The sequence below is a fragment of the Lontra canadensis genome, unplaced genomic scaffold (assembly GCF_010015895.1).
Source record: "Lontra canadensis isolate GAN:19392208 unplaced genomic scaffold, GSC_riverotter_1.0 scaffold88, whole genome shotgun sequence".
NCBI lineage: Eukaryota > Metazoa > Chordata > Mammalia > Carnivora > Mustelidae > Lontra > Lontra canadensis.
This window is the reverse complement of record NW_022631082.1, coordinates 3551988-3578970: the sequence shown is the minus strand read 5'-3', so window position 1 is coordinate 3578970 and position 26983 is coordinate 3551988. Positions and strand designations below refer to the sequence as shown.

At 62.6% G+C, this 26983-nt stretch overlaps 3 protein-coding genes across 8 annotated transcripts in view; 2 read left to right on the top strand and 1 right to left on the bottom strand.

The window, feature by feature from the left end:
* EVI5L (ecotropic viral integration site 5 like) overlaps positions 1-5842 on the top strand; it is a 28559-nt gene extending 22717 nt beyond the window's left edge. For 3 of the 5 annotated variants that reach the window (XM_032883831.1, XM_032883832.1, XM_032883830.1), the window contains 8 exons: positions 149-289; positions 1603-1773; positions 3220-3360; positions 3442-3597; positions 3706-3852; positions 3932-4027; positions 4108-4203; positions 4351-5842. In XM_032883831.1, the coding sequence (XP_032739722.1) occupies positions 149-289; positions 1603-1773; positions 3220-3360; positions 3442-3597; positions 3706-3852; positions 3932-4027; positions 4108-4203; positions 4351-4635 (1233 nt within the window). In that variant the 3' untranslated portion in view covers positions 4636-5842. The remainder of the gene's footprint in view (positions 1-148; positions 290-1602; positions 1774-3219; positions 3361-3441; positions 3598-3705; positions 3853-3931; positions 4028-4107; positions 4204-4350) is intronic. The other 2 variants (XM_032883834.1, XM_032883833.1) reach the window with 1 other exon arrangement.
* A 2830-nt stretch (positions 5843-8672) lies between these two features.
* Positions 8673-14868, bottom strand: PRR36 (proline rich 36). The gene is made up of 6 exons (XM_032883838.1): positions 14783-14868; positions 12500-12774; positions 12284-12383; positions 11958-12070; positions 9681-11864; positions 8673-9492 (listed from the first exon to the last, which is right to left on the bottom strand). Exons 1-6 carry the CDS (start codon positions 14851-14853, stop codon positions 8987-8989), a joined length of 3249 nt encoding a protein of 1082 aa, XP_032739729.1. The 5' UTR covers positions 14854-14868; the 3' UTR covers positions 8673-8986.
* Positions 14869-19184: 4316 nt separating this feature from the next.
* LRRC8E (leucine rich repeat containing 8 VRAC subunit E) lies at positions 19185-26105 on the top strand. Of its 2 annotated transcripts, none has more exons than XM_032883837.1 (3): positions 19185-19244; positions 22478-22620; positions 23247-26105. In XM_032883837.1, exons 2-3 carry the CDS (start codon positions 22483-22485, stop codon positions 25488-25490), a joined length of 2382 nt encoding a protein of 793 aa, XP_032739728.1. In that variant the 5' UTR covers positions 19185-19244; positions 22478-22482; the 3' UTR covers positions 25491-26105. The 2 variants fall into 2 exon arrangements, with proteins under 2 accessions (XP_032739728.1, XP_032739727.1); XM_032883836.1 differs by lacking the exon at positions 19185-19244 and adding an exon at positions 22227-22305.
* The last annotated feature ends 878 nt before the right edge of the window (positions 26106-26983 follow it).

Below are 26983 nucleotides of genomic sequence, written 5' to 3'. Positions count from 1 at the left end.
GGGCGCCCCATCCCAGGCTCTGAGTGCAGGAGGCCTTGCCCTTGTCCCACCCCACGTCCGCCCTCTCGGGGCCTCCCAAGAGGCAGGCCAGAGGGAGGGCCTGGGGTGTGAGCAGAGGGTCACGGTGTCCCGTCCTCCCTGTGCTCAGGGGCAGGTGACACGGGCGCAGGAGGCTGAGGAGAACTACGTCATCAAGCGGGAGCTGGCGGTGGTGCGGCAGCAGTGCAGCTCGGCGGCCGAGGACCTCCAGAAGGCCCAGAGCACCATCCGGCAGCTCCAGGAGCAGCAGGTACCCGGCGGGTGGGGGGGCTGCACCCCACAGCACCGCTCCTGCTCTCCGGATCAGCCCCCTACGTCCTGGGAGGGGCAGGGGAGGGGAGGAGAAACCCAGAGGGAGTGCAGATTCTGCCCCCCTCCAAGGAAGCGGCCCCACCCCCAGGTTGGGGAATCCTGGGGTTTCCATCTCCCCCCAGTCCGTGAGGCATCCTGGGACCCAGGCTCTACCTGCAGGGTCCCCTCCTTCAGCTGATGTGGCTGTGATTCCTTAGGGGAGCCCTGGAGTGTCCCCAGGGCTGTCAGCCTTCCCCAGGAGCCAGCTATGCAGGGTGGAAGCTAGCATGAGAGATGGTGGGGGGGGGCTCCCCACTCCAGAGCCCAGCACTTTGCCCCCAGAAGAGGGTCTGGTCTGTGCCCACCACTCTGAGCTGGCAGAATGGGGGTGTGGGGGCGGCCCGGGTTGTGCTGTGGAGTCAGGACCTCTGCATCCTGGGAGGCAGGCCCTCGGGCCAGAGCACTCTGAAGAGCCCACTTCTCCAGGACATGGATTTGGGATTTTCCTTCAGCTGCACCCAGGCCACCTTCCTTATTTGATAACCTGCCAGTGGCGGCATGGCCCATGGGGAAACCAAGGTTGGGCTCATCCCAACCCTGGCGCGATGCCCGCTTCCGGGCCAGGGAGACCTTCCCCTGCCGCCCCCCGAGCTCCAGCCTTTAAGGGGCCTCCCTCACCCACCAGCCAGGTCTTCACTGTCTTGAGCAAAGCTCTTGTCATTGTCCGCACGCACCCCCCTCCCCGGGCCCCCATGGGGTACCTTCTGGGCACTGAACAAGAAAGGGATCCCAGCAGACTTTCCCCATCCCTTCCTGTTTTGAAATGGGGGTCCAGTGAGAGGAGGGAGGTGGAGAAAGGAGGACAGGAGTGCCACAGCCCTAACCACCCCCCGCTCCCACCCCCACTGTGTGGTTTGGCACCGACCACAGAGGGAGAAGGGTGCCCAATCCTGGGAACCAGCCACTGGCATCCCTCTGGGGGCAGCCTGAGACCCTGGAAAGACCCCTTCAGAAGGTCCCTTCATTGTGGCTTTCCCAGGAAAGAGGCTAAGCCAGGCCACTCCTAGGCACAGAGCACCAGAACCCGCATGATGGGGTTGGGCTCTCTCCCCACAAGGTCAGAAGGCACAGGAAGGGGATCCAGGGCTTCTCCTCACCTTCCACCCGTGTCTACCTGCAGCCTGAAGCCCTCTGCCAGCCCGGGGGCTTTGGGGGGCGGGGGCAAGGCCCGGGCCCACAGCCAGCTGGCAGGAAGGCTTGCTTATCCTTTAGCGGCAGCCTGGGGCCCAGCACAGCCTTCTGCCTGCCCCCCAGGACAACCCGCGCCTCACTGAGGACTTCGTGGCCCACCTGGAGACCGAGCTGGAGCAGTCGAGGCTGCGGGAGACGGAGACGCTGGGTGCTCTGCGAGAGATGCAGGACAAGGTTCTGGACATGGAGAAGGTGCGATTGGGTGGGCAAGTGGGTGGCTATCCGGGGAACGACGGGAAAGGGGAAGCAGAGGTGCCGGCTGCACTGAGGGAGGCGTGTGGCCAGGCCCTAGTCAGGAAGGGGTGACCAGGCAGACCAGCAGGGCGCCTCAGACCGGCCCCTGCCCTGCGGCTTCCCAAGGAACCTAGAGAGCCTCCCTGACCCTCTGGTGCCCTGCTTCCTCCCCCATGCTCACCCGCAAGGTTCTGGGCCTATGGGGAGTTGGGCCCCTCACCACAGACCCTGCCAAGCCCCAGAGATGCACACACGTCAGGGCACACACAAAGCAGAATGACTCCTCAAGGGACACACCTACCCTCGTGCCCCAGGCCAGTGGTGTGGTGGCGTCCATGGGCTTCCTGGGCAGACAGGCCTACCTGTGTGTGTGTGTCTCCCTCCCTGGGCTCGGGGATGGAGTTGGAGGGAAGGCCAAGGCCCATCAGGGTTGCTCTCCCCTTCCCCACCCCCAGAGAGATACCACCCAGGGGTTGGACTGGGACCACCCTCTCCTGGAGCCTGCTACCCTGCTACCTACCTCCTGGGCGGAGCTCAACTGCTGTCCCTGACTCCCTATTGACTCAGCTCCTGCAAAGCCGCTGGAAGAGAGGTGCCCCGGCCAGCAGGGGGCAGCAGGACCCACTCACACAAGGCAGGAACCAGGCCTCCCTCCTCTCAAGCCTGCCATATTTGGGGTGCCCTCCCAGGTGGGGTGTCTCTGCCCCATCCATGGGCTTCTCAGTCCCCATCAGCCGGCCCAGAGCTGGGTTTCCCTCCCACCTGCCTCCACATCAAAGGGAAATAAGCCCCAGGAGATCCTGCCCCCAACACCACCCCCCAACAACTCCCACACTCAAACAAGGGTCAGTGAGGACCCCCAGCAGCAAGCCAGATTCCGATCTGGCTGGAGCACAGTCCCTCATCACTGAGCCCTTGGAACTGGAGCCCGGGCCTAACTGGCCCTCAGCCTGTTCCCGAGGAAGGGGCTGCCTAGCCTGGGGTCTGGCAGGGCAAGGAGCAGCAACAGGGAGGGGCCACCCATGGTCTCAGCTGCTGCTGGGGCAGGTCCCAAGTGTGATCACGGGCCCCAGGGGGCGGATCTCAGGTTCCCAGGATGGGGAGGCACCCACCCTTGCCCAGCCTGCCTGGTGTTATCAGCAGTAACGTTTACCCAAAATGCCGGCGTCAGGGGGTCACCCTGAGACAGTCCAGTGAGAGCAGGCGCTCTCCACACCCCTTCTGCAGGCCGAACCTTCTGAGACTCTCTCCCCGGGGGCCGCATGGGTGTCTCCTGGGGTGCCCGGGGCACGGTCTCCCCGCGGGGTGCCCAAGGTGGGGCTTAGAGGAGACGTGACGGTGGGGTCTCGGTCGGGGCCGCCTGGCCGCAGCTGCCCCAGGATCTGACCCCCTTTCGCCCCGCAGAGGAACAGCTCGCTGCCGGACGAGAACAACGTGGCGCGGCTGCAGGAGGAGCTGAAGGCGGTCAAGGTGCGGGAGGGCGAGGCGGTGGCCTCGGCGCGGGAGCTGAAGCTGCAGCTGCAGGAGCTCTCGGACACCTGGCAGGTGAGGGCCCCAGCCCGGCGCGCACGGAGCGGCCCGCGCGGCCCTCGCGGCTGCAGACGGACCGCCCCCCTCTCCCCCTAGGCCCACCTGTCCCGCGGCGGCCGCTGGAAGGAGTCCCCCCGGAAGCTGGTCCTGGGCGAGCTGCAGGACGAGCTGATGAGCGTGCGTCTGCGCGAGGCCCAGGCCCTGGCCGAGGGCCGCGAGCTGCGGCAGCGCGTGGTGGAACTCGAGACGCAGGTGGGCCCGGGCGCCCGCGCCCCTCGCAGGGGGCGGAGCGGGGCGGGGCGGGGCTGGCGGCCCGCGCGGGGACCAGGCGGTGACGCCCGCCCGCCCGCCCGCCTCCAGGACCACATCCACCGCAACCTGCTGAACCGCGTGGAGGCGGAGCGCGCGGCGCTGCAGGAGAAGCTGCAGTACCTGGCGGCGCAGAACAAGGGGCTGCAGACGCAGCTCAGCGAGAGCCGCCGCAAGCAGGCCGAGGCCGAGTGCAAGGTGCGCCCCCGCCCGCCGCCCCGGCCCGGCCCCCGGCGCGCCGCGCCCCTTGACCCGCCCTCGCTCCCTCTGCCCCCAGAGCAAGGAGGAGGTGATGGCCGTGCGCCTGCGGGAGGCGGACAGCATGGCGGCGGTGGCCGAGATGCGCCAGCGCATCGCCGAGCTGGAGATCCAGGTGAGCGGCGGGGCCGGGGCGGGGGCCGGGCCCCGGGGCGGGCCCTGCGCTGACCCGCGGTGACCTGGACCGCCCCGCAGAGGGAGGAGGGCCGCATCCAGGGCCAACTGAACCACTCGGACTCGTCGCAGTACATCCGCGAACTCAAGGACCAGATCGAGGAGCTGAAGGCGGAGGTGAGCGCCGGCTGGCGGCTGGAGGGCAGGGGCGGGCGGCGCCGGCGGGGAGGGCGGCGGGGTGGCGGGAGGAGCCGCGGGGCGGCCGGGTTCTGTCCGCGGGGGCGCGGCGGGGCGGGCCTTCAGCGCACGGGTTCCCCGCCCCAGGTGCGGCTGCTGAAGGGCCCGCCGCCCTTCGAGGACCCGCTGGCCTTCGACGGGCTGGGCCTGGCGCGGCACCTGGATGAGGACTCGCTGCCGTCGTCGGACGAGGAGCTGCTCGGGGTGGGCGTGGGCGTGGGCGCGGCGCTGCAGGACGCGCTCTACCCGCTGTCCCCGCGCGACGCGCGCTTCTTTCGCCGACTGGAGCGGCCGGCCAAGGACAGCGAGGGCAGCTCAGACAGCGACGCGGATGAGCTGGCCGCGCCCTACAGCCAGGGCCTGGACAACTGAGGCCATCCGTGCCCTGCGTGCTGGAGCCAGGGGGGGCCCCACCTGAAGAACTCCATGCCCTCCGTGGCCCCGCCCACCGGAGGGCTCGGCCCAGAGCAGCGGGGCGCAGAGGGTAGGGCCGCGGTCTGAGGATCCTCAGGGTCCCCCCGGCAGGCCTACTCTCCCCAGCAGTGTTTACCCATCTTGGTCTGTACCCCTCCAGCCCGGCTCCCTGGAGGGTCTGCCCCTCTTAACAGCCAGGGCAGGGAATGACCCAGAGGTCCCAGGACTGGATGAGCTGGAAGCTCCCTCCTCCCAGCAGTCTCTCTTCTGGGACAAGGGTGGCCCTGCTGGGAAGGGCTCTGGAGCTAAAGGAGGCCTAAGGAAGAAGGGGCCGCTCTGGGCTGGACGTCACCACCCCGTGATGCCCCTGGGGACCGTTGGCGGCTGGGCACAGATGGCCAGGCTGGGCTTTCCTGACTGGTGCGGGCATCATGGCCCCTGCAGCAGAAACCAAAGTCCCCCCTACTGTATGCAGGGCCAGCCGGGGTGCGAGTGGACAGCAGGAACCAGCCCAGACCTGGGCAGTGTCTGTCCCTGCTTCTTGGGGGCCAGAGCAGCTGCAAGGAAGTGAAGAGACCCCCTTTCCCCAGCACCCCACATCTTCCTTTTGAGACACTCCCATCACCTTGTCTTGGCCAATGATGGAGGGGCTCCCCCACCCAAGCTAGCCTGCTCTCCAAGTGGTCGCCAGCCTCCCCATCCCTTCTACCTTTCCGGTGTCCCCGGCCTCACCCTCTGGCCAAGGCCAGGCCCCAGGGGGAGGAGCCTTTCCAGTGGCGTTACCTCCCCTCCGCTGTTCATGGTGGTCCCGTGGTCTCTGCAGAGTCAGAGCCGAGAACGGTGCCAAAGTCCAACGATATCCCCAGACCCTTGCCCCCAGGGCCTTGTGACCTCCGGGCCTGACCCTGTCGGTGCTCCTGGAGCCTGGAGCAGCATCGAAAGCAATCTCCCTGGCGCTTCCTGGGGTGGGGATCCATGCCCAGTTACCCCTTTCCGGTCGCCCGCTCCTCAGTGTTAACAAAGCCCGGGGACCAGGGTGGGCATCCGAGGGGCTCTCCCATGTGCCCCCCACACTGCCTACCACTGTTTTGCACACTGCCTGTTCACAGTCCACATGTCGCCCAGGCGGGAAAGATGGAAAATAAAGTGTATTTACACAGTCACAGACAAGGGCACAGCACGCCCAGGGGAACGGTGAGCAGCTGTGAGTCCCCAGCTCCTTGTCCCGAAAAGCGGTGCCAAGGGGACCAGACGGTCCTTGCCTATGGGAGCCTCCCATGGTCTAAGGAAATCAGAGGTAGGGGGCCCAGCAGGCCAGCAGGGATACCAAAGAGGCTGCCCAGTCGGCGGGGGGGGGGGGGGGGCAGCATGGGAGAGAAAAGGGCAGGCGCTGGTTCCGTGTGAACAAAAGTTTGGGGGTTGGGGGGGATCTGATGGGACAAGTCACAAAGGTCTTCAGATGTCAGGCTGACACATGGACTGTTACGGCATGCCCATTTTCGAAAGGGCGGCTCTGGAGATGGTGGGAGTGAGGAGGTACTGGGTGGGAGGCATGATTTTTCACCCCGGCAGGTTAGCCTGCGCCTCCCCTGAGAGACCTGGAGGAATGTGGGGGCACAAGTCTTCAGGAAGATGCGGGATCTGGTTGGTGTTCATTCTGCTCACACTTCCGGAGACCTTCGGGGTCCTCTGCCCTGCACCTGGCTGAGGAGTCCCCAGTGTAGTAGAGACAGACAATGGCGTGGGGCTGGGGGCTGAGCCTGCTGACTACTGGGGTAACTGCCCAAAAGAATCAAGGAAGGCTTCCTGGAAGGTGGGGGTGGGAGGTGGAGTCATCTCCAAAGACAAAAGCAGAGAGCAAGACTTGGCAGGTCAGGAGGAGGTGCAGGATGCCATTGAAGAAGGAAGTGGGCAGGGCCAGACTGAGAATCGGTTTGGGAACCAGAATTTGTCCTCTGAACTGAGGGCACCGGGGAGCCATGGAGAGTTTAGGTGGGAGAGGAGGCACCATCAGATGGACCACAGTGTTGGGGGTTGGGAGGTGAGGACAGAACCCCAACAGCTGGGCTGTAGGGACAGTGAGTAGGGGCTCCCCTGAGGGAAGGCGGCCCAAAGAGGCAGAGCCCTTTGTGGGGTTCCCCATGGAGCTGAGGCAGAGTTGGGGGGATGAGTAGCAGGAGAGCCAGGGATGGCAAAGGAAGGCTTCCCAGGAGGAGAATCTTAGTTGGGTTCAGGCAGATGCCAGCCAGGCCCTGTCCTCTGCACCCGAAGTGCCCCCACCCACAGTGGCCTGATACCTGCCAGCAGCAAGGCTGGTTCTGCACCAGGACGGCCAAGTCCCACGCACTGACCCATCGCCCAGCCATGGTGTGTGTCCCCACACCATTCCCATCATACAGATTGAACACTGAGAGCCCCAACAGTTGCTGACTCTTCTGCTCCCACGGGTAATTCTACCCCAGCTGGCTCCCCAGGAAGGGGCAGGGCCCCAGCGGGGAATGTCTGAGGTTCTGCCCTGCTCCATCTCAGGGGCTGGTCTTGATGCCCTGGCTGCCCAGCACGTCAGGATTCAGCCCCTGCATCTGAAAACAAGCACACCTGGGTCCTTGCAGGGCCCTCTGGTTTGCCACTGAACTCCAATCTTGAGTGAGGGAGCAGCCTGCCCCCCCCATACATTGGCCCCCAGGGGAGGAGGTGCACCGTCCCACTGGGAGAAGGTAGATTTTGTACTAGGCTGACATCGAGGGTGAGGACAGGCAGGACTTGGTGATCTGTGCCTGACAGGACTACAGGGACTGGGTCTGGGGGCAGAGACCGGGCTGAGGGTCGAACACGGTCCTGCTCTGTCCTTTTACCTGCCCCGTTTGTGGTCCCCACCAGGCCTGCATCATACTTGCCGTAACACAGGAGACCCTCAGGGAGAAAAGGCCCGGGGGGGGGGGATTTTTGGCCCCACTACTTGGGAAGAAGGGCCTGGGTGGGGCTAGGGGAGTCTAGGGTCAGGGTGACTCAGCTGCGAGAGGAAGGACAAGAAATTCTGATAGGGAGGCAGGTGAAAACAGACTGACTTTGGTGAGGACCCTTGCTGTGGGCACAGACAAGGATGCTTGGCTGGAGGGGCTTGAGGAGGGCATCCTGAGATGGAGGGAAAGGGGAGGCCCATGCGTTGGGAGGCACAAAGGGGCATGGTGAGAGCACCTGGGGAGGTAGAGGCAATGTGAAGGCTTCTTGGTCTCCCTCCCAGCCTTGGGGAGAGGCTGCTCCTTCCCCGCAGAACCCTCTCTGCACAGCGGGCTGGCAGGGGCAAGGAATCCTCGGTGCGGCCTGACCCAGGAGGACCCTGTACTCTACACCAGGCCTTCTTAAGGGGTCCGGGGCCCACCTGCAGACCTACCTTCTGCGATGGCGCCTCCTCAGTGAGCAGAGTGCAGTGCGCCCTGGATTGGGTTGGGCTGGGAGAGCGCAGGAGAGCCAAGATCGCCCTCAGGTCTTCAGCGACCCCTCCCTCCCTCGGGCACTCCCGGGCGCGCACTGTGAGAAGGAGGCCTCAGGAAGGGACGCCTTGCCCTCGTCCCAGACCTGGAAGAACCATTCCCACATGTTTTTCTCCTCTCGGCAAGAGATGCCGGCTCCCTTAGGGGAGTGTAGGAAGAGTTTCGGTAGTTCAGCCACACCCGGCACGCATCACTCATGCACTGGATCTCGCAGTATCAATGGGTCGCTCCTGCGCCTAATGTTCCCACCGCAAATCTCCCAGGGAAAAAGCCCAGGCCCACGCACGTGCGTGGGGGCGCCGCGCTGGACCGCGAGGACTCAGCAGCACCAGGTCCCATCCCAGCCCTGCCTCAGTGCCCGCGCCTTAACAGAGAAAAGGCACCGCTGCGTTGTGTGCTAGAGACCTTCAGCCAGAGCTACTACCCGCTCGTGCCCTGCCCCTCCCGCCGCCCCACGGTGGACCACCCCCTACCCCGCCGGCGACCGCGAGGCGCACAGGCTGCAGGGTCCCGCCTTTATTGCGAACTCGGGGAGCACGTAGTAGACAATACTCAGGACATGGGGTGGGGCCTACCAGGGACGGGGCAGGGCTCAAGGGGAGCCGGAGGGAGTCCAGGCCACCGGGCCGGGCTCGAGGGGGAAGACCTTGGCCAGAGGCGTAGGTGGGACGCGAGCCTGGACCCAAATCTAGGCCTCCAGTGGCTACGTCCAATCCACCGGGAGCCAGACTCCCGGAAGAGGGCACCCGGGCAGCCTAAGACAGAGAGGCATAACCAGAGAGAAGGGGTGTCGTGGGCGGGGCTAAGGGTCTGGCTCAGTGGAAGGTCTCCACCTCCACCACCGTCCAGTCACCCTGCGGGGAAGCCACGTCGTCCGGGGAGAAGCTGGTGACCGAGGTGATGCTGGCGCGGGACTCGTCCAGGGGAGACAACAGTTCAGCCCAGCGGCCCAGTTCGGCGTCGCTGAGCGCAGTCCGGGCGCCCCCCGCGACGCCACCAGCTCCCGCGCCTCCTGGGCCGCCACCGCCAGCAGCACCCTCCGCTGCAGCTAGCAGCAGCGTCCGGCTCAGCAGGTGCTGCACGACGCTCGCCTGCAGCGCCCCCAGCGGCAGCTCGCCCAGGCGCGCCGGCTTCGCGCCACGCGAGGCCGCCGCCGCGCCTGCTCCAGCTACCACCTTCCCGCTACCCGCGCCGGCGCCGGGCCCCGCATCCAGCGCGCCTGGGGCGGGGGGCGCCGACTCGGGCCCCTCAGCCTCGTAGATGGTGCACAGGCCATCAGCGGAGCCCGAGCCGGCAGCGGGAGGCCAAGGCAGGGACGCTCCTGCGAGGAGAGATGCCAGGCTGGGCCTACGGGGCGGGAAGCGGCTCCGGCCACAGGGCCCCGCCCCTCGCCTCCGTCCCGCCCCAAACCCAAGTGTCCCGACCGCGAGCTGGACACCCTGGCCTCCCACCTCGCCCCCCTCCCACCTCGCCCCTCCCACAGCTCGGCGGGATCCAGGGGCCGCTTACCTGGGGTGCTGCGGACGGCCAGGGGCGGAGCGGGACCTCGGCTCCAGGAGGCCGGGTGACAGGCGGCGAGCTCCGCGTCGGCGGGCGGGGAGGCCGCGGCGCCGCCCTCCGGCCCACTGTCATAGCCGCGCAGCTCTTCCGGCGTGCTGGTGGCGCTGCTGCTGTGGCCCGCCAGATCCGGGCCACTCAGCGTGCTGGACGGGCTGCGCGAGGGCGGTGGTGGCGGAGCCGGGGCCAGCGCCAGGGTCAGCCGTGGGCCCGGGATCGGGGCATCTGGACCTGGGGTCGGGGGTCGGCGAGGGGCCTGCAGAGGGGGTGAGTCCGGGGGAGAGGGAGGGACTTGCAGAGGGGGCAGAGCCAGGGAAGGTGGAGTCTGAGGAGGGGGCGTAGCCATGGAGGGAGGGGCCTGCAAAGGGAGAGGAGAGGCCGGTAGAGGAGGCAAGGCCAGGGAAGGTGGAGCCTGAGGAGGCGTGGCCAGGGGAGAGGGCGTGGCCTGCAAAGGGAGAGTCGGGGTCTGCAGAGGAGGTAAGGCCAGGGAAGGTGGAGCCTGCGGAGACGGTGTGGCCAGGGGAGAGGGAGGGGTCCGCGGAGAGGGTGTGGCCACAGGAGAGGGTGGGGCCCGCGAGGAGGGCGTGGCCACAGGAGAGGGAGGGGCCCGCGGGGAGGGTGAGGCAGGGGGAGAAGGAGGAGCCTGAAGAGGAGGCAAAGCCAGGGAAGGTGGAGCCTGGGGAGGTGGTATGGCCAAGGGAGAGAAAGGGTCATGCAAAGGGGGTGATACCGGAGAGAGTGGGGCCTGCGGAGGTGGTGGGGCCTGAACTGGGAGCACGCTCGGGGAGGGACTAGCCTGCAGAGGGGGTGTGGCCAGAGACCATGCAGTTTGTTGAGGAGCGGTGGTTAGGAAAGAGGGTGGGGCCTGCGGAGGTGGCGAGGCCAGAGAAGGTGGGGCCTGTGTAGGGAGCGGGGTCGAAGAGGGAGTGGCCTGTAGATGGGGTGTGGCCAGAGGAGGTGGGGTCTGTGGAGTGGGCTTGGCCAGGGCAGAGGGTGCAACCTGCAGAGATGGTGAGGGATATGGAAAGCACAGAGGAGGAGGAGGACCCTGTGAAGAGAGGGTGGTCAGAGGACAGGGAGAGGCTTGCAGAGGGTATGTGGCCGGAGAGGTGTCCTGTGTGGGAGGCGTGGTCATTGTATAGGGCGTGGCCTCAAGAGAGGGAGGAGATAGGGAAGGACTGGCCAGTGGAGGGGTAGTAGTCAAAGTGGAAAGGCCCTGCAGAGGGGGTGTGGCTTGGGGAGAGGGCGGGTTTAGCAGAGATGTTGCTTGAGTAAGAGGGGCTTGGAGTGGGGCCTTGCTTGGTGGTCCAGGAGCCAACAAAGGAGATGTGGCCAAGGGAGAGGGGGTTGTCAGAAGAGGGGGCAAAGCTGGAGAAGCCTGGGTTGGGGGCATACTCTGCAGAGAGGGTGACGATGATGGAGAGAATGAAGCCAGAAAAGTGTTCGTGGGAGAGGTGGATGCCTCCAAAAAGGAGGTACCCAGGTGTGCGGGTGGGTCTTGCAAAGGAGGTGTGGCCGGCGGAGAGGGGAGGGTCTGAGGAGGGAGTGGAGCGGATGGAGGAGGGGCTAGTGAAAGAGGCGTGGCCAAAGGGCCGATTGCGGATTGAGAAGGGGGCGTGGTCGGTGGAGAGGGAGGGAGCGTGGCAGGCAGGGGAGTGCCTGTGATATGCGGAGGCGGTGCCAGTTGTGCAGTCGAACCCGGCGGAGAGGGTGTGGCTAAAGGAGGAGAAAGACCCTGCGCAGGGGTTGCGCCCTTCCTTGGGGGTGTGGACTGGCGGGGGTGCAGAACCTGCACCCCTTTCGCCTTGGGCGGCGAGGGATGCCCCAGAGCCCGAGGTGTTCCACCCGGCGAGGCCCCAGGGCGGGCGGGAGAGGACAGAGGAGTGGCGCTGGAGCCCAGGGGGCGCGAGGCTGGCTTCTGGAGGCCTCCGCCGGCGCCGGGTCGCTTCCTGGCGGCGGGGCTCGGCTCTGCGGTACCATGCTGCGGGGCACTGCTCACTGATTTCCTGGGAGCCTCGGTCGGAGGCCGCGGCCGGGCACTGGGAGCTGCCCGAGGGAGACCGACTTCAGCGCCTGCAGCCCGAGACCGACGGGAGGTGGCTGGGGAAGGGGCGCCTGGGGAGGGCCCAGAAGAGTCTGGGGACAAAGCAGAAGGCGGGAGGGTCAGAGATACTTCAGGGCTCGTCCCCTTCACTGCCCAGGAACCCCGCATCTCCCCAGGTCACATACCTCTCCGTGCCCCGGCGCTCAGCGCGCTCCTTCTGGGGGTTTCTGGGGCTTTTCCTCTGGTCACGGGTTCCTCAGCTGGGGGACGAAGCCCCTTCTGTGCAAGAGAGCCTAGCCTAGGGACAGGAGTGGCCGCCCTCAGTACAGAGCTCCTTGTTTTCTCCCAAGTCTACATTTCTCATTTATGCCCTCTCTGCGGACCAATAATGGCTTTCATTCAACTTGCACCCAGTGACCTGCAAATGCTCCCACTCCCCAATTCACATGTAAAATTAAGTTTCCAGATAGTGACACTAACCGTTACCAAAGGGACTGGGGAGGCATTTTACCTGGTGGTCCCGCTGGCACGTCCGGGGCTGGAAATAGAGCCTGGGCCTGGGGTCTTGGCAGGGGCCCGCTCCCCTCTCCCAGCAGCTGGGGGCCTGGAGGCTGTGGGGAGAAGGCCAAGTCAAGGCGGTGCCCCAGGAAGGAAGGGGAGACTGGAGCCTTAGAAGGAAAGGGGGGCAGGAAGATAGGATCTGAATGGGGGAAAGATGGTGGGGTACCTGGACTCCGGGGGCCTGTCCCAGCGCTCTGTGTTGGTCCCACCCGGGGACCAGCCTCCGGGAGGGCGGCTGCCCGGATACCCCCGGATCGCTCAGCCAGGGGCCCTCGCCCCGCAGCTCCCGCTGCTCCCAGGACGCGGAGAGCTGCGCTGGTTACTGGAGGAGGAGGTCGAGGAGACCCTGGGGGCCTGGGGGTAGGAAGGCCTGGAGGGCGAGAAGCTGGCGTCCGCGTGGCGGCCCCTGACCTGCCCTTGTCCCTCTTGTCCATCCCGCACCTGATGAGGAGACAGACGGATGGATCAGCATCTCGGCTCCTGCATGCTATGCTGCCTGCACGGACCCTGGTCCTGGTCCCTCGCTGCCCCTTCCCCAGCGTTGTCACCCATGGGCGCCCAAAACTCGGCCTCGATCCACTTCCTTCCCACGCACACACCCACTCACCCACCCACCCGCCCAGCTGCTCAGTATTGTCCCCTAGTCCCAACCCCACCGCCTTCCTGCAAAGCTGAAGCCCCAGCCCGCCCGCCTCTGCTCCCTTTCAGGACTCGAGACCCACGCCCCCACCCCTCGCCCCTTCAGGACCCGGACCACCAGCCTCGGGGACGAGGGACTGCTATAGGCTCCAGCTAAGGGGGACGGGAGCGCACGCCCGGGTCCCCTTGCCAGCCCCCCCGAGCCTTCCCCGAGGATGCGGGCACCTGCCAGGAGGAGGAGCGGCCCCAGAGGCCCGCGATGGGGCTCGGGGAGACAAAGAGCCGCGTCCGGAGCGCGTCCCCCTCCCCCAGCCGGGCCCTGGTCCGCACCGCCCGCTCCACCTGCTCGCGCCGCGCTCACCTCGGGCTCCGGCCGCCCGCCTCTCCACGCTGGGTCGTCTGGGGTGGGGCCGGGCGGGAGCGCCGGGGCTGCAGCGTGCGGCGGGCGGGCGAGGGGAGGGGGCTGCGGGCGGTGGCGCCGGGAGCCGGGCCCGCCCCTCCGCCGCCGATGGGAGACGGGGGCGCGCGCGCTCGTTCCAGACCCGGGAGGCGGTGGGCGGGAGCGCGCCGGGGGCGGCGGGGAGAGGCGCTGTGGAAGGAGGCGCGGCTTCTCCGCTCCGGAGCCGGAGGACCTCAGATTCCCAGCCGCAGGGGCTCCGGCGGAATCCCTTGGGGGTCCCGGCAGGGCCTAGCCCCTTCCTCCCGACACACACACCTGCCCCGGCCCCCACCACCCCAACCACCTGGCGACCGAGGCCCGCCTGGACGCGGATAGGCTGGGCCCTGACAACCAGGGGGCGGGAACATCGTGCCCCGTGCCCATTCAACCAATCCGGCCCTCAGGGTCCCTGTCCCTGTCCTCGCCTTCGCAACCGCGCGACCGCGGAGGCCCGGCCCCCCAGGATCCTCGGGGGCTTCGGCCCCTCTCATATCCAAGACTTTTCCCAGACCCCAGAAAAACCCTAATTGGGGGCGGGGGGGGGCGGGCTACGGAAAGAATACAGCCCTGGAAGTTTAGGGGTAGATTCGGATTCGGGGGAACACAAAAAGAAAGGAACGATGGGGAGGGGGAGACAGGACTGTGAGAGGTGATCCAGCCTTTGGCAGGGCAGAGCACCACCCCTCTCCACACCCTCCTATGTCATATGAAAAAGCGAAGTCAAGTCAGCAGAGCCGAGCTTTAGGGCAGGGGGGAGAGGGGAGGGCGGGGGGCAGATACAAGATTGGGAATGGGGTGGAAGGGGTCAAAACTGGTGCATGAAGGAGCAGAGCTGATCCTGGCCGAGGCTGCCCAGCACAGCCGGGGGGAGTGGAGGTGTCATTTTGGGGACTTTAACCAATTCCTGCAGGGGTCTCCGTGGAGGGCCCTGACCAGGGACAGTGGCATGGAGGAGGCAGAAGCGTGAAGAAGGAGATCGCCATCCTCAGCTGTTCTGCACTGGCCCACTGATGCCAAGCGCCCTCCTGCACCCCTACTTACTGCTACACAACCTACCCCCCCAAACCCTCCCCATCCTCACCACCCTACACGCACATAGTGCCTCTCTCCGGACTTAGCCACCCCCTACCCCATCCCAAAGCACCAGCGCTCTCTGCCCCAACCCGTTCTCCATCGCATGTCTGCGTGTCCGCACATGGGCTGTTCATTCCTTGTCTGGAACTGGGGGACTTCCATGCACAGGACAAGAAGAGGAGTCATTTGTCTCCTGGCTGAAGCTGTCCTGGAGGGAAGGGGGTGGGAGGACAGACCTAAGTAGGGTGGGGCTGGAAGTAGGGCTTTGGGTTTTTTCACGTTAGGAGTTGTGCTCACCACTGAGGGTCAGGGAATGGAAGAGAGCAAGGTCGGAACTCTGCAGTAGCTCTTCTTTCAAGGAAAACCATCCTCCAGACTGCGGGAGTGTCTCCTCACCATTCCTCGGGGCACTGCCCTCTAGATCAGATCATTCTAGACCCCGCCTCCTGCCCCCAAGTCTTCCGGAGCATCACCTCTGTGAGCTCCTTCTGGCACGAGAGCAGCCTGGTCCCTCCGCCAGCCCACCCGCCCCCTCACCAGCAGTGCCCTTCTGGGTGAGTCACAGCCACCCACCCAGATATCTGCCTCCTACCTTGTACGGGGCAAGATCCCTCCAAGGCTACTCTGAATCCATCCTGCCTTCCATTGGGATCTGAACTCTGCCCTCTTTTAAGAACACTCCAAACGTCCACCAACGGGGATGGATTATACAAAACAAAGTATGCCTTACGGCGGAATGGTCCTCAGCAAGAAAAAACAACAGACTACCAAGACACTCAAAACAGGGACACATCTCAAAAACATTCTCCCGAACAAAAGAAGCCCCCCCCCACACACACACGCATACACATACATCATGCACTGCCTGATTCCATTTATATAACACTCCAGAAAAGGCAAGCTAATCTACAGTGACAGAAAGCAAAGCCGTGGTAGCCGGTGCCGGTGGAGGAGGGAGACTGTTGAACGACCCACTGTAGCCAGTCTCAGACTCCTGAGCCTCTGAAATCCTGTGGGACAATAAATGCAAGTGGTTTTAAGCTGCTAGTATGGGGGGGGGGGTAGGTAGAAAACTACCTCATGTTCACAAAACCTAAAAAGTTGGATATTTAATACCAAGCGTTGGTGAGGATGTGAAGAAATAGGAAGGCTGGTGCACCGTTGGTGGGAGTACAAAATGGGGGAACTGCTGTGGAAAACAGTATGGAGGTTCCTCACAAAGGAAACAATTAAAGAAGTATCATATGGGGGCGCCTGGGTGGCTCAGTGGGTTAAGCCTCTGCCTTCAGCTCAGGTCATGATCCCAGGGTCCTGGGATCGAGCCCCACATCGGGCTCTCTGCTCAGCGGGGAGCCTGCTTCCTCCTCTCTCTGTCTCTGCCTGCCTCTCTGCCTACTTGTGATCTCTGTCTGTCAAATAAATAAATAAAATCTTAAAAAAAAAAGAAGTATCATATGATCCAGCAATCCCACCCAAAAGAATTGAAAGAAGAAAGAGAGAGAGAAAAGGAAAGAAAAGAAAAGAAAAAAAGAAACAGGTCTGAACCCAACTATGTTCATGGCAGCATGAACCACAAAGGCGAGGTACCCCTTCATGGATGAATTAATGAACAGAATGTAGTACATCCACAATGAGATATTTCTCAGAGTTAAAAAAGAAGGACATCCTGACACCTGCTACAATGCAGATTGACCTTGAGGACATTGAACTCAGTGATGTAAGCCAGTCACAAAAGGACGCATACTGTATGATTCCAATTATATGAGATCTCTAGAAGAATCAGATTCATAAAGACACAGTAGATGGTGGAAGCCAGGGGCTGGGGTGGGGGGATGAGGAGTTAATGTTTCATGGGGACAGAGTCTCAGTTTTTGCCAAATGGAAAGTGCTCCGGAGACGGACGGTGGTGATGGTTTCAGGACAAGGGGAACGTACTTAACAATGGTTACAATGGTGGGTTCTATGTTCCAGTGTTTTACCTTGATTTTTTTTTTTTAAGGCTGGTTATTATCAATGTGGAAAAACTCATGCGGGACCAATGGGAATGTAAAGTTGGCAGTCTTTCATAGTGAGAGACTATGTGAAAGCATAGTGAGTATGTGTGTCCTGTGACAGCCATTCTACTCTGGCGACTAAACTCCTCTGTATTGCGGTGCCTGGGTGGTTCAGTGGGTTAAAGCCTCTGCCTTGGGCTCAGGTCATGATCCCAGGGTCCTGGGACCGAGCCCCGCATTAGGCTCTCTGCTCAGTGCAGAGCCTGCTTCTCTCTCTCTCTCTCTGCCTGCCTCTCTGCCTACTTGCGTTCTCTGTCTGTCAAATAAATAAATAAAATCTTTAAAAAAAATAAAATAAATAAACTCCTCTGTATCATCTGAGCACCCACAGTCCCCACCTGGGCAGAAAGTCCAAAGTGCCAGGGAGTTAATACCCTCTCTATCCCCCTTCTCCAGAGCAGCTCTGAGCCTGACAGGAGCTGGTGTATCAACACTTCGGCTCTTGGGTGGGACCACGTGGAGGTAGGTCCTGCACCATCTCCCAGAGCTCCCCAGCAGAAAAGAGCCCTAACTGCCTGTGCACCTGTTCATTTGCCCTCATTCGTGTGCCATTGTTAATACTTACTGCCCTCTCCTTCCTTTGCCGGTCTCCCCTCCCCATTGCCCCACTTCAGTGCTTCCTGAGATCACTTTCCAGGGAGACCACTGGAGTCCGATTCCTTGTCTCAGGGTCTGCACCTAGAGGCGTCTGAACTGAGACAACACCTCGATCCTCCACCCACCCATCATTTACCGAAGCCCCACAGGGTGCCAGGCACTGTGCCAAGTGTTGGGGACCCAGCGGGGAGCAGGAAGCTCATGTGCTAGGGTCCTAGGGCTTCTATTCCAGTGACCTCAGAGAGTCATACAAGGGTGTAAAGCGAGGTGTGTCAGGATGCTCACTTCAGGGGCATGTGGGGGGCTCAGTCCGTTAAGGTTCTGCCTTCAGCTCAGGTCATGATCCCAGGGTCCTGGGATGGAGCCCTGTGTTGGGCTCCCTGCTCTGCAGGGAGTCTGCTTCTCCCTTTCCCTGTGCTACTCCCCATGCTCTTATGTGCATGTGTGCACGCTCTCTCTCAAATAAATAAATAAAGTGTTTTGTTTTGTTTTTTAAAGGATGCTCACTCCAGGGGCACCTGGGTGGCTCAGTGGGTTAAAGCCTCTGCCTTGGGCTCAGGTCATGATCTCAGGGTCCTGGGATCGAGCCCCGCATCGGGCTCTCTGCTCAGCAGGGAGCCTGCTTCCTCCTCTCCCTCTCTGCCTGCCTCTCTGCCTACTTGTGTTCTCTCTCTCTCTCTGTCAAATAAATAAAATCTTAAAAAAAAATAAAAAGGATGCTCACTTCAACATAAAGCTTTAAACACCACCCCCACCCCCAGGACATGGATCCAAGGAGCTACTCCTGGGCAGGAAGGGGTGAAGGAGAGGGAGAATTGACTCCATCTCAAATGCCCCAAAGTGGCCCTTGGCCTTTTTCACCCACCTCACCCTGCTTAGTGACATGCACAGCACTTGTCCCAGACGGAGATCTCATTCCTTGGCCTGTCTGCATGCTTACCTCTGTGTGGGCTGCCCCTGCTCCGGCAGAAGCTCTGAGAGAACGGGGCCTTGCTTATCTCAGCCTCACAATGAACATCTATATTGGGGCTGCCCATGGGGGAGCTCACAGACACTTTGGAGAAGTTGTGCCTCCCAGGGTCGTGCCAATCGCAAGGCTTCAAAGAGGAACCTAAGCGGAGGGGGGGTCCCCATCCTCAAGGTTTGTAGTGTCTGGCTATCTCGGGTCTAGTGGACTCATGGGCTTCTTATTCCCGCAGGGGAGGGATCTCGTTCTCCCTTTCGTCAAGGTCCCCTCTCCCTTGAGGTTTACAGATAGAAGCGATCAAGGTTCATCAGAGGCCTTCAGGCTGAAGTGGGTGCTTTCTGACTCTAAGACCCAGCGTAGGCCTCCTCGGCTGGGGAGGAATGAGCGGGGGTGGGGAGGCAGTCATCCTTTCTAGAAGCTGGCCTCCCAGGCTGCCCTCAAGCCTGGGATCTCAGAGCCCTCTGGCCCCTGTGCTTCCTGGCACCGCACCCCCCCACCCTACCCCAGACCTGAGGGCAGCTTGCTCCTAAAACTCGGGGAGAAGTCCAGAGCAGATCTCAAGGCTGGGCAGGGTCAGACCAAGAAGCGCCCCCACTCTGCTCAGCTTCCTTTGGCAGGGTGCTCAGAGCAGGAAAAGGGAAACCCCCTTCGGTTCCCTGGACTCTGTTCACTGGTCCCTTGGCTGTGCCTGAAGGTGGCTACACCTGGGGGAGGGGGTGGGGGTGGGGAGGCTCGTCACCTGTTCCTGACAGGGTCTATGCAGCCTGGATCCTGGAAGGAGGCCCCGAGGCTGGTTCTGGGAGCGCAGTGCCTCCGGGCCCCTCAGTTTCCCCGACTGCAGCCTGAGTCAAAGGTCTAAGACCCCCACTCCTCCGGCCCGCCCCTCACCCACCGCAGGAGAGCAGGGGTACGACTGCCCTCCTCCCGCAACCCCTCCGCGCGGGGATTTGGGGGCGACCTGGGAGGGCCCAAGGAGAGGCGGGGCCGGGCCGTCCACGGGGCGGGCAGGCGGGGCGGCTCCCGGGCTCCTGTCCCGCCCGCCCGCCCTGACTCACCCAGGCTGGCCGGGGAACTCTGCGGGAGTCCCGGCCGCTCCGCTCCCAGGGACCCAGGAGTTGGGCCCAGCGTCCCAGCCGGAGCGGTGAGTAGATGGCTGTCTGTCCCCGGGGACGGGGTGGCGGGGCGTGGGTCTGGCCCACGTGAGGACCGCCCCAGGTGCCGCTGACACTGGCGCCCGAGCCCGCGGCCCGCTGGGGCGCACAATGAACTGGGGAGGAGATGGGGGCGGCGAGAGACTCGGCCCTCGGCAGCCCGAGGGCGCCTCTCAGGGAGCGGGGTGGGGGTGGGGATGGGGGGTCTGGGCTAGGACGGAACGAAGATCAGCAGGATGGGGGACCCCCCACCCCCCTGGGTCTTGATCCCTTTCTCCTCTCCTTGCCTGCTGGGGGAAAAAGACAGCGACAACTCACATCTGCGAACCCCTCAGTGCCCCCAGAACCTTACCCCTTGGGGTCCTTTCCAGGTTGTCCCATCCAGAACTCTTAAACCTCAAGACTCCCTCAGCTCCCAAGTCCTGGCTGTGCGGCTTGGAAACATACTAGGTTGGGAGTCCCCAAGCCAGGGCCTGGCCCAAGATCTGCTACTAAGGGCCCCCTACCCCCATCTCAGTTTCTCGCACTTTCTTTCCCCCTCTGTTTCTCTCTTGTGTAAAAGTCAAAGATTGGACCCGTGTGTTCCAAAGCCTGTTTCAGGGCTGACAACTATCACTGTGTTTTCCCTGCCCGTTAGCATGGGCTGTGGGTGAGGGGCGGCCGGGACCAGGAGCACCCACCAGTGCCCTGTTTTGGGAGGCCAGCTGGGAGCTCCAGGAAGGGCCTGAGAGAGCAGAAGCAGGGGTGAGGTATGGATGGGTGGTGCTCGGGCTGGGCCTGGTGGTTAGGTGGACCAGGACCCTCCAGCCTGGCTCGCCGAGCAGCCACCGACCGCCCATCTGCCCTATGCTGGAGCTCCCCTCTGAGGGTCTCCTGGAGAAAACACAGTGGCATCTCAGCAGAGGCTCTCACCCAGGAGAGTACGGGGCAGTGGGGGAGGGATGCTACCAGGCAGATGAGACTTGGGGGTTACGCCTTAAATACCACTGGTAGCTGTGAAACCTCCAGCTGATTATTTCCCTCCTTGAGAGTCTGGAAAATGATGGTTGCAGCACCCTCCCTCCAAGAGTTGGGATGAAAGGAGGTCCTGGAAGCATCTGGTGGCCATAAGGAGAATGTGGCCCAGTGGCTGTTTTCCTCCGGACTCCCCTTCCCTCAAGCCCTCCGCCCTGGGGCCCTCCCCCCGCCCCGAGCCCAGCTCAGACAAAGTGGGGGGGCCCGTCTTGTGTCTGTAGAAGCTTAATGGCAGGTTCGGGCCATCCAGTTTGAGTCATGGAGACAGATAATGATAACCCCCATGTCTGCCTCCGATGGTGTTGTGTATGTATACCTTGTTCCGTGAGAGCCACGGGGCCTTCCACTGGGGACCCTGGGTGTCTCTGCCTTGTTGCCTTTGATTGCAGTCCTGGCATGGTGGGCGCTAGAGCTCCTGGCCAGGCGAGATGGATGCAGACAGGAAGTTGGTCTCTGCCCATGTATTTTTGTCACAGCCCCCAGAAGTGCTCTCCTTAGGTTGAACAGCGGAGTGGGGTCCCTCACAGGGACAGGTCCCCAGGGCGGGGAAAACAGCAGCTGGCTCCCGGGTCTCCCCTCAGCTCAGTGTGTACATCCAGATACACACTCCAGAATGCCCCCAGGTGTCCCCTTGGATGGCTTCCGTGTACACTGGGCTCCCCGGGCATGAGCCGCACGTGTTTAAGATTCCCCAGAGACTGGACTGATACACACAGTTTTCCTTTTAGGACCGGGTGTCACAGTGAGAGTGAAGGACGGGGCACTGTGGGAGGGAGCTTCAGCACCCCCGTCTGCGTGCCCGGTTGGGGTGAGTCAGGGCCTGAGTCAGGGGCCCCTGCCCCTGCCATCCCAAAGTGAGCGCCTCTGATGGGATTAGAAGGTGTGGTGGACTGCCCCGCCCTCAGCCCTCTGCCTGGTGGGCAGAACCCGCATCCTGTATCCCTGCCCACCTCCACCCCAACCCCACCCAAGAGCCAACCCAAGGCCTCACTGACCTGGGGACCAAAAAAAGGGAGGGCGGGAGGGAAGTGTCAAGTAATTGACTGAGGTGTGGGCCAAGGCCAGGTTCCCCTCACCTAGGAAGTTGGTGGGAGACTGGGGGACCCGTTGATGGCCCAGATGCCTCCTTCCCTTGCCCAGTCTCCGGGAACCCCATGTGGGAAAACTGGCAGGGTAGAGGAGCACGGATGCTGGGAGGGGCAGTCCAGCCTCGGAGCCCCCTGGGAAGCAGTGCAGGTCTTGCTGCCTCCCTTTCCTTCCGTCCAGCCTCAGGGAGCTGGGTAGGGAGGCTCCCTGTGGGAGGCAGGCTCCCCCGCTCCCTGCTTGGGAGGGTGATGTCCCAGCTTGTGGTCCACGCCCCCATGTGACTTGCTCCTGGCCATCCGTATCTGAAATAATGATACCTTGGTCTAAAATGAAACCCAGGGACAGACAGAGTGGGCCGGCCGCCCAGCCCCAGTCCGGGCCGTAGGTGTCACTCTGGCTTCTCCCCGTGTTTTCCATTTCCTGATTCTCTGCCCTCCAGGCATCCTGGCACCCCCTACCCAGGTTTCTGTTTTCTGCCTCAGATTCTGGGCACCAACCCCTGTAGAAACCCAGGTGTCCTAGTGCTCCCTCCCCCTAACTGACCAGCCTTCGGTTTTGCCACTCCCTGCTCCTCGGGCCCTGTAACCAGAGCCAGACTCCAGCCGGCTTTTCCGGTTGGAGGTTGGAGGTGGTGCCTGGAGCGCCCCTGAAGGGGGTGGGGGGCCCACACCCCGGAAGTCCTGAGCCTACCTCAGACACGCTCTGGCCCAGTGGCAGAGAGAGCTGGGGCTAGGTGTCTGGAGTCAGAGCCGCAGAGCGAGCATTTCGGGCTCCGCATTGAGGGTGGGCGGTGGCTGCGTTCTGGGAGAGAGCCACACGGGCCAGCTGGGGGACAGCGGCCCTGTGGACTGCCGGTCCTGACCTCTGAAAGGGCCAGCAGTGTCAGATGGGAGCAGGGATCCCGGGGAGCAGAAGTGGGGAGAACAGTAGTAGCTTGGCTCCAGGAAGGAGGTGAGGTCTGGGGCAGAGGGGAAGGGGGCACACAGCTCGTGCAATCTTCCAGGCTGGGGCAGGCGAGAAAGCAAATTGGGAGCAGAGGCAGGTGTCCGGCTCGCTGGGGGCCCACGACCAGGCGCCCACCTCTTGAGGGTCTCTGCAACCCCTGCCTGCCCCTCCCCCGCAGGAAAGATGATTCCGGTGGCCGAGTTCAAGCAGTTCACGGAGCAGCAGCCCGCCTTCAAGGTGCTCAAGCCCTGGTGGGACGTGCTGGCCGAGTACCTCACAGTGGCTATGCTCATGATCGGGGTCTTCGGCTGCACTCTGCAGGTAAGGCGCACCGCCGGAGCGGGGCGGGGCCTGGATGCGCCGGTGGGGAGGCGGGCCCTGGAGGGGGCGGGGCCTGGGGATTCCGGAAGTCTTCCTGCGGTTGTGCCACAGTTCTGGAGCCTGGAAGGGGGACATCAAAGTGTTAAGGGGTTGTTTCCTTCCGCCGGGGGAGAGGGAGAGGGAGCATGCGTCCCCTGCCTCTCTCCTTCCCGGCTCTCCCGTGGCCTCCGGCATTCCTTGGTGTATAGATGCCAGTCGCTCCTCTTCCCTGTGCGTGTGTCTTTGTCCAAAGGACGTAAGGCCCACCTTAATGACCTCACCTTAACTAGATCCCGTGTGCTCTGCAAAGACGATCTAGTCACAGGTATTAAGGATTAGGACTTCAGGATCTTTTGCTGGGGCAGAGAGGGGGAGAGCCCGAGCATCACATTCAACCGAACTCCTTTTTTCAAAGACTGAGGTGCTTTCAGAGGCTTAGCTACTCTTCCAAAATCACAGCCAGCTGGGGACAGTCAGGGCCTGGGGCCTCCTCCCACCTTCAGCCCACCTGTACCCCCCCTCCCCCCAGCCCCAGGCTATCCCGGCCGACCCAGCTCCTTGACCCTCTTCCCTCACCTCATTCCCAGGTGACACAGGACAAGATCATCTGTCTGCCCAGTCACGAACTCCGAGAGAATTTATCCGAAGCCCCATGCCAGCAGCTGCTGCCACGCGGCGTCTCCGAGCAGATGGGGGGCCTCCGGGAGGTCAGCGGCCTCAAGAACAACTTGGACCTCCAGCAGTACAGCTTCATCAACCAGCTGTGCTACGAGACCGCCCTCCACTGGTACGCCAAGTATTTCCCCTACCTGGTCGTCATCCACACGCTCATCTTCATGGTCTGCACCAGCTTCTGGTTCAAGTTCCCCGGCACGAGTTCCAAGATCGAGCACTTCATCTCCATTCTGGGCAAGTGTTTCGACTCGCCGTGGACCACACGGGCCCTTTCCGAGGTCTCTGGGGACAACCACAAGGGCCCCAATGCGGGACGGGCGACGGCGACCGTGGAAGCGTCCGCGGGGCCAGGAAAGGCAAGTGAGGGTGAGAAGGAAAAGGTGCTGATGGAGCCTGAGAAGGTGGTGACGGAGCCACCGGCAGTCACCCTGCTGGACAAGAAGGAGGGCGAACAGGCCAAGGCGCTGTTTGAGAAGGTCAAGAAGTTCCGCGTGCACGTGGAGGAGGGCGACATCTTGTACACCATGTACATCCGGCAGACGGTGCTCAAGGTCTGCAAGTTCTTCGCCATCCTGGTCTACAACCTGGTCTACGTGGAGAAGATCAGTTTCCTGGTGGCCTGCAGGGTAGAGACCTCGGAGGTGACAGGCTACGCCAGCTTCTGCTGCAACCACACCAAGGCTCACCTCTTCTCCAAGCTGGCGTTCTGCTACATCTCCTTCGTGTGCGTCTACGGGCTGACCTGTCTCTACACCCTCTACTGGCTTTTCCACCGGCCCCTCAAGGAGTACTCCTTCCGCTCGGTGCGGGAGGAGACCGGCATGGGGGACATACCGGACGTCAAGAATGACTTCGCTTTCATGCTCCACCTCATCGACCAGTATGACTCGCTCTACTCCAAGCGCTTCGCCGTCTTCCTCTCCGAGGTCAGTGAGAGCCGCCTGAAGCAACTCAACCTGAACCACGAGTGGACGCCCGAGAAGCTTCGGCAGAAGCTGCAGCGCAACGGCCGCGGCCGGCTCGAGCTGGCCCTCTGCATGCTCCCGGGGCTGCCCGACACCGTCTTCGAGCTCAGCGAGCTGGAGGCGCTGCGGCTGGAGGCCATCTGCGACATCACGTTCCCCCCGGGCCTCTCGCAGCTGGTGGGCCTGCAGGAGCTCAGCCTGCTGCACTCGCCCGCCAGGCTGCCCTTCTCCTTGCAGGTTTTTCTGCGGGACCGCCTCAAGGTCATCCGCGTCAAGTGCGAGGAGCTCCGCGAGGTGCCCCTGTGGGTGTTTGGGCTGCGGGGCCTGGAGGAGCTGCACCTTGAGGGGCTCTTCCCCCCAGAGCTGGCTCGGGCGGCGACCCTCGAGAGCCTCCGGGAGCTGAAGCAGCTCAAGGTGCTGTCTCTGCGGAGCAACGCCGGCAAGGTGCCCGCCAGCGTGACGGACGTGGCCGGCCATCTGCAGCGGCTCAGCCTGCACAACGATGGGGCCCGCCTGCTAGCCCTTAACAGCCTCAAGAAGCTGGCGGCACTGCGGGAGCTGGAGCTGGTGGCCTGCGGGCTGGAGCGCATCCCCCACGCCATCTTCAGCCTGGGCGCGCTGCAGGAACTAGACCTCAAGGACAACCACCTGCGGTCCATCGAGGAGATCCTCAGCTTCCAGCACTGTCGCAAGCTGGTCACGCTCAGGCTGTGGCACAACCAGATCGCCTATGTCCCCGAGCACGTGCGGAAGCTCCGAGGGCTCGAGCAGCTCTACCTCAGCCACAACAAGCTGGAGACCCTGCCCAGCCAGCTGGGCATGTGCTGCGGCCTCCGTCTGCTGGACATCTCCCACAATGGGCTGCGCTCCCTGCCCCCCGAGCTGGGCCTCCTCCAGAACCTGCAGCACCTCGCTCTGTCCTACAATGCCCTGGAGGCCCTGCCCGACGAGCTCTTCTTCTGCCGCAAGCTGCGGACGCTGCTCCTGGGCTACAACCACCTGAGCCAGCTCTCACCCCAGGTGGGGGCCCTCAGAGCCCTCGGGCGCCTGGAGCTCAGGGGCAACCGCTTGGAGGCGCTGCCAGAAGAGCTTGGCAACTGCGTGGGGCTCAAGAAAGTGGGGCTCGTGGTAGAGGATGCCCTTTACGAGGGCCTGCCGGCAGAGGTGCGGGAGAAACTGGAGGAGGAATGAAGCAGAGGTGGGGAAGGTTGGGGTAGAGGCCTTCTGGATGCTTCCACGCCAGAGTCTCTGGCTGCTGTCTTCAAGAGAGGTGGCCAAGAGGGCCCAGGCCAAGAGAGGAGGAGCAGACACGTCAGCCTTGTGGGGTCCAGGCAGGATCCTAGGGCTGGTCTGAGAAGAGACAGGAGGCCGTAGATTTGGGGTGGAACGTCAGAGAGGGATTAACTCAGTCCTTGGATTCTCAGACTAAAACCACACCTGTGTCTTTGGCTGGCTGGCTGGCCTGCCCCGCCCGTGGACATTCTAGCTCAATTAGTGCCATATAAGGGGGTGCGGCACATCCCAATGGGATTTCAACCCTCCCCCCCACCCTGGACCAAAACAGCTTCTATCTGGGGTTCTCTCCCAAGGAGGGGACACAGACACAGGAGACCGGCGACCCTGACCCCCAGCTTTGATGCCAATCCCTTAGTTATAAGTTGTTTGCTATGTACACGTGCACTCAGAAAAATGGTTCTCACATTTGGCTACGCATCAAAATCAACATCCCCACAACAAAACATCTTGGGCCCCACCCCTGAAAGAATGACTCAGGTCTGGCTGGAGACCAGGAACCTGCCTGTCAGTAAGCATTCTAATGAAGGTGGTCCTAGGTCTGTATGTTGGGAATTGTGGACCCCCAGAATCTGGATGTCCAGTGCAGGGATTTTGAACCCTTTTTAAGTCCTAGACTTTTTTAAACATCTGATCAAAGCTGGGCACCTCCTTTCCCAGGAAAATGCTCAGGTACACATACATGCAAAGTTCCGCTAGCGACTTGAGGCAGGCAGCAGATTCCCCCAGACGTCCCAGAGGGCCATTCATGGACACCCGAAGGCTGGCAGACTCCAGGGTTCAGAACGCCGGCGATGGAGGTTACATTCTTCTGAACACAGGCAGGAACTTGTCTTTCAAACACTCCCTGTGTGAGGGAACATCTATCAGAGGATGCTTAATAAATAATACGAATTATGAGAACTAAACTTCTGATCTCTGGTATCCATTTCTGTTGTCTAAGCCTTCCATTTCACCAGACCAGTTATAGGCAAGCAGTGACACTCACCTGTCAGCATCAAGGATATGAGTTTTTGTCCTGGAAGCAGAGGCAGAGCGATCTTGGCTTGCCAGGAAAAATTAGGTGGCATCCCCTGCCTATCTTTTTTTCTGGAGAACCCCTTTTCCTCTACATTATCTGTTAGTTCTCCAGACTCCACTCTCTTGTACCTGTTTCACCCGTCAGTTGTCACCACAGGAGTTCCCACAAGCCTTCATCGCCCACCAGTGTTCCTGTGCTGGACCAGGAGTACATGGGGGCATATGGGACAGGCCGCCTGACCCTGACCTCCAGGGACTGGGCACTACGAGGTGTATGCAAAATATGAGCTTCTTCCTGGCAACTGAAAGCAGAGGCAAGCTGCTTTCCGAAAACCAGGATTCCAGTTGGGGACATTTTCCCAGGCACCCAT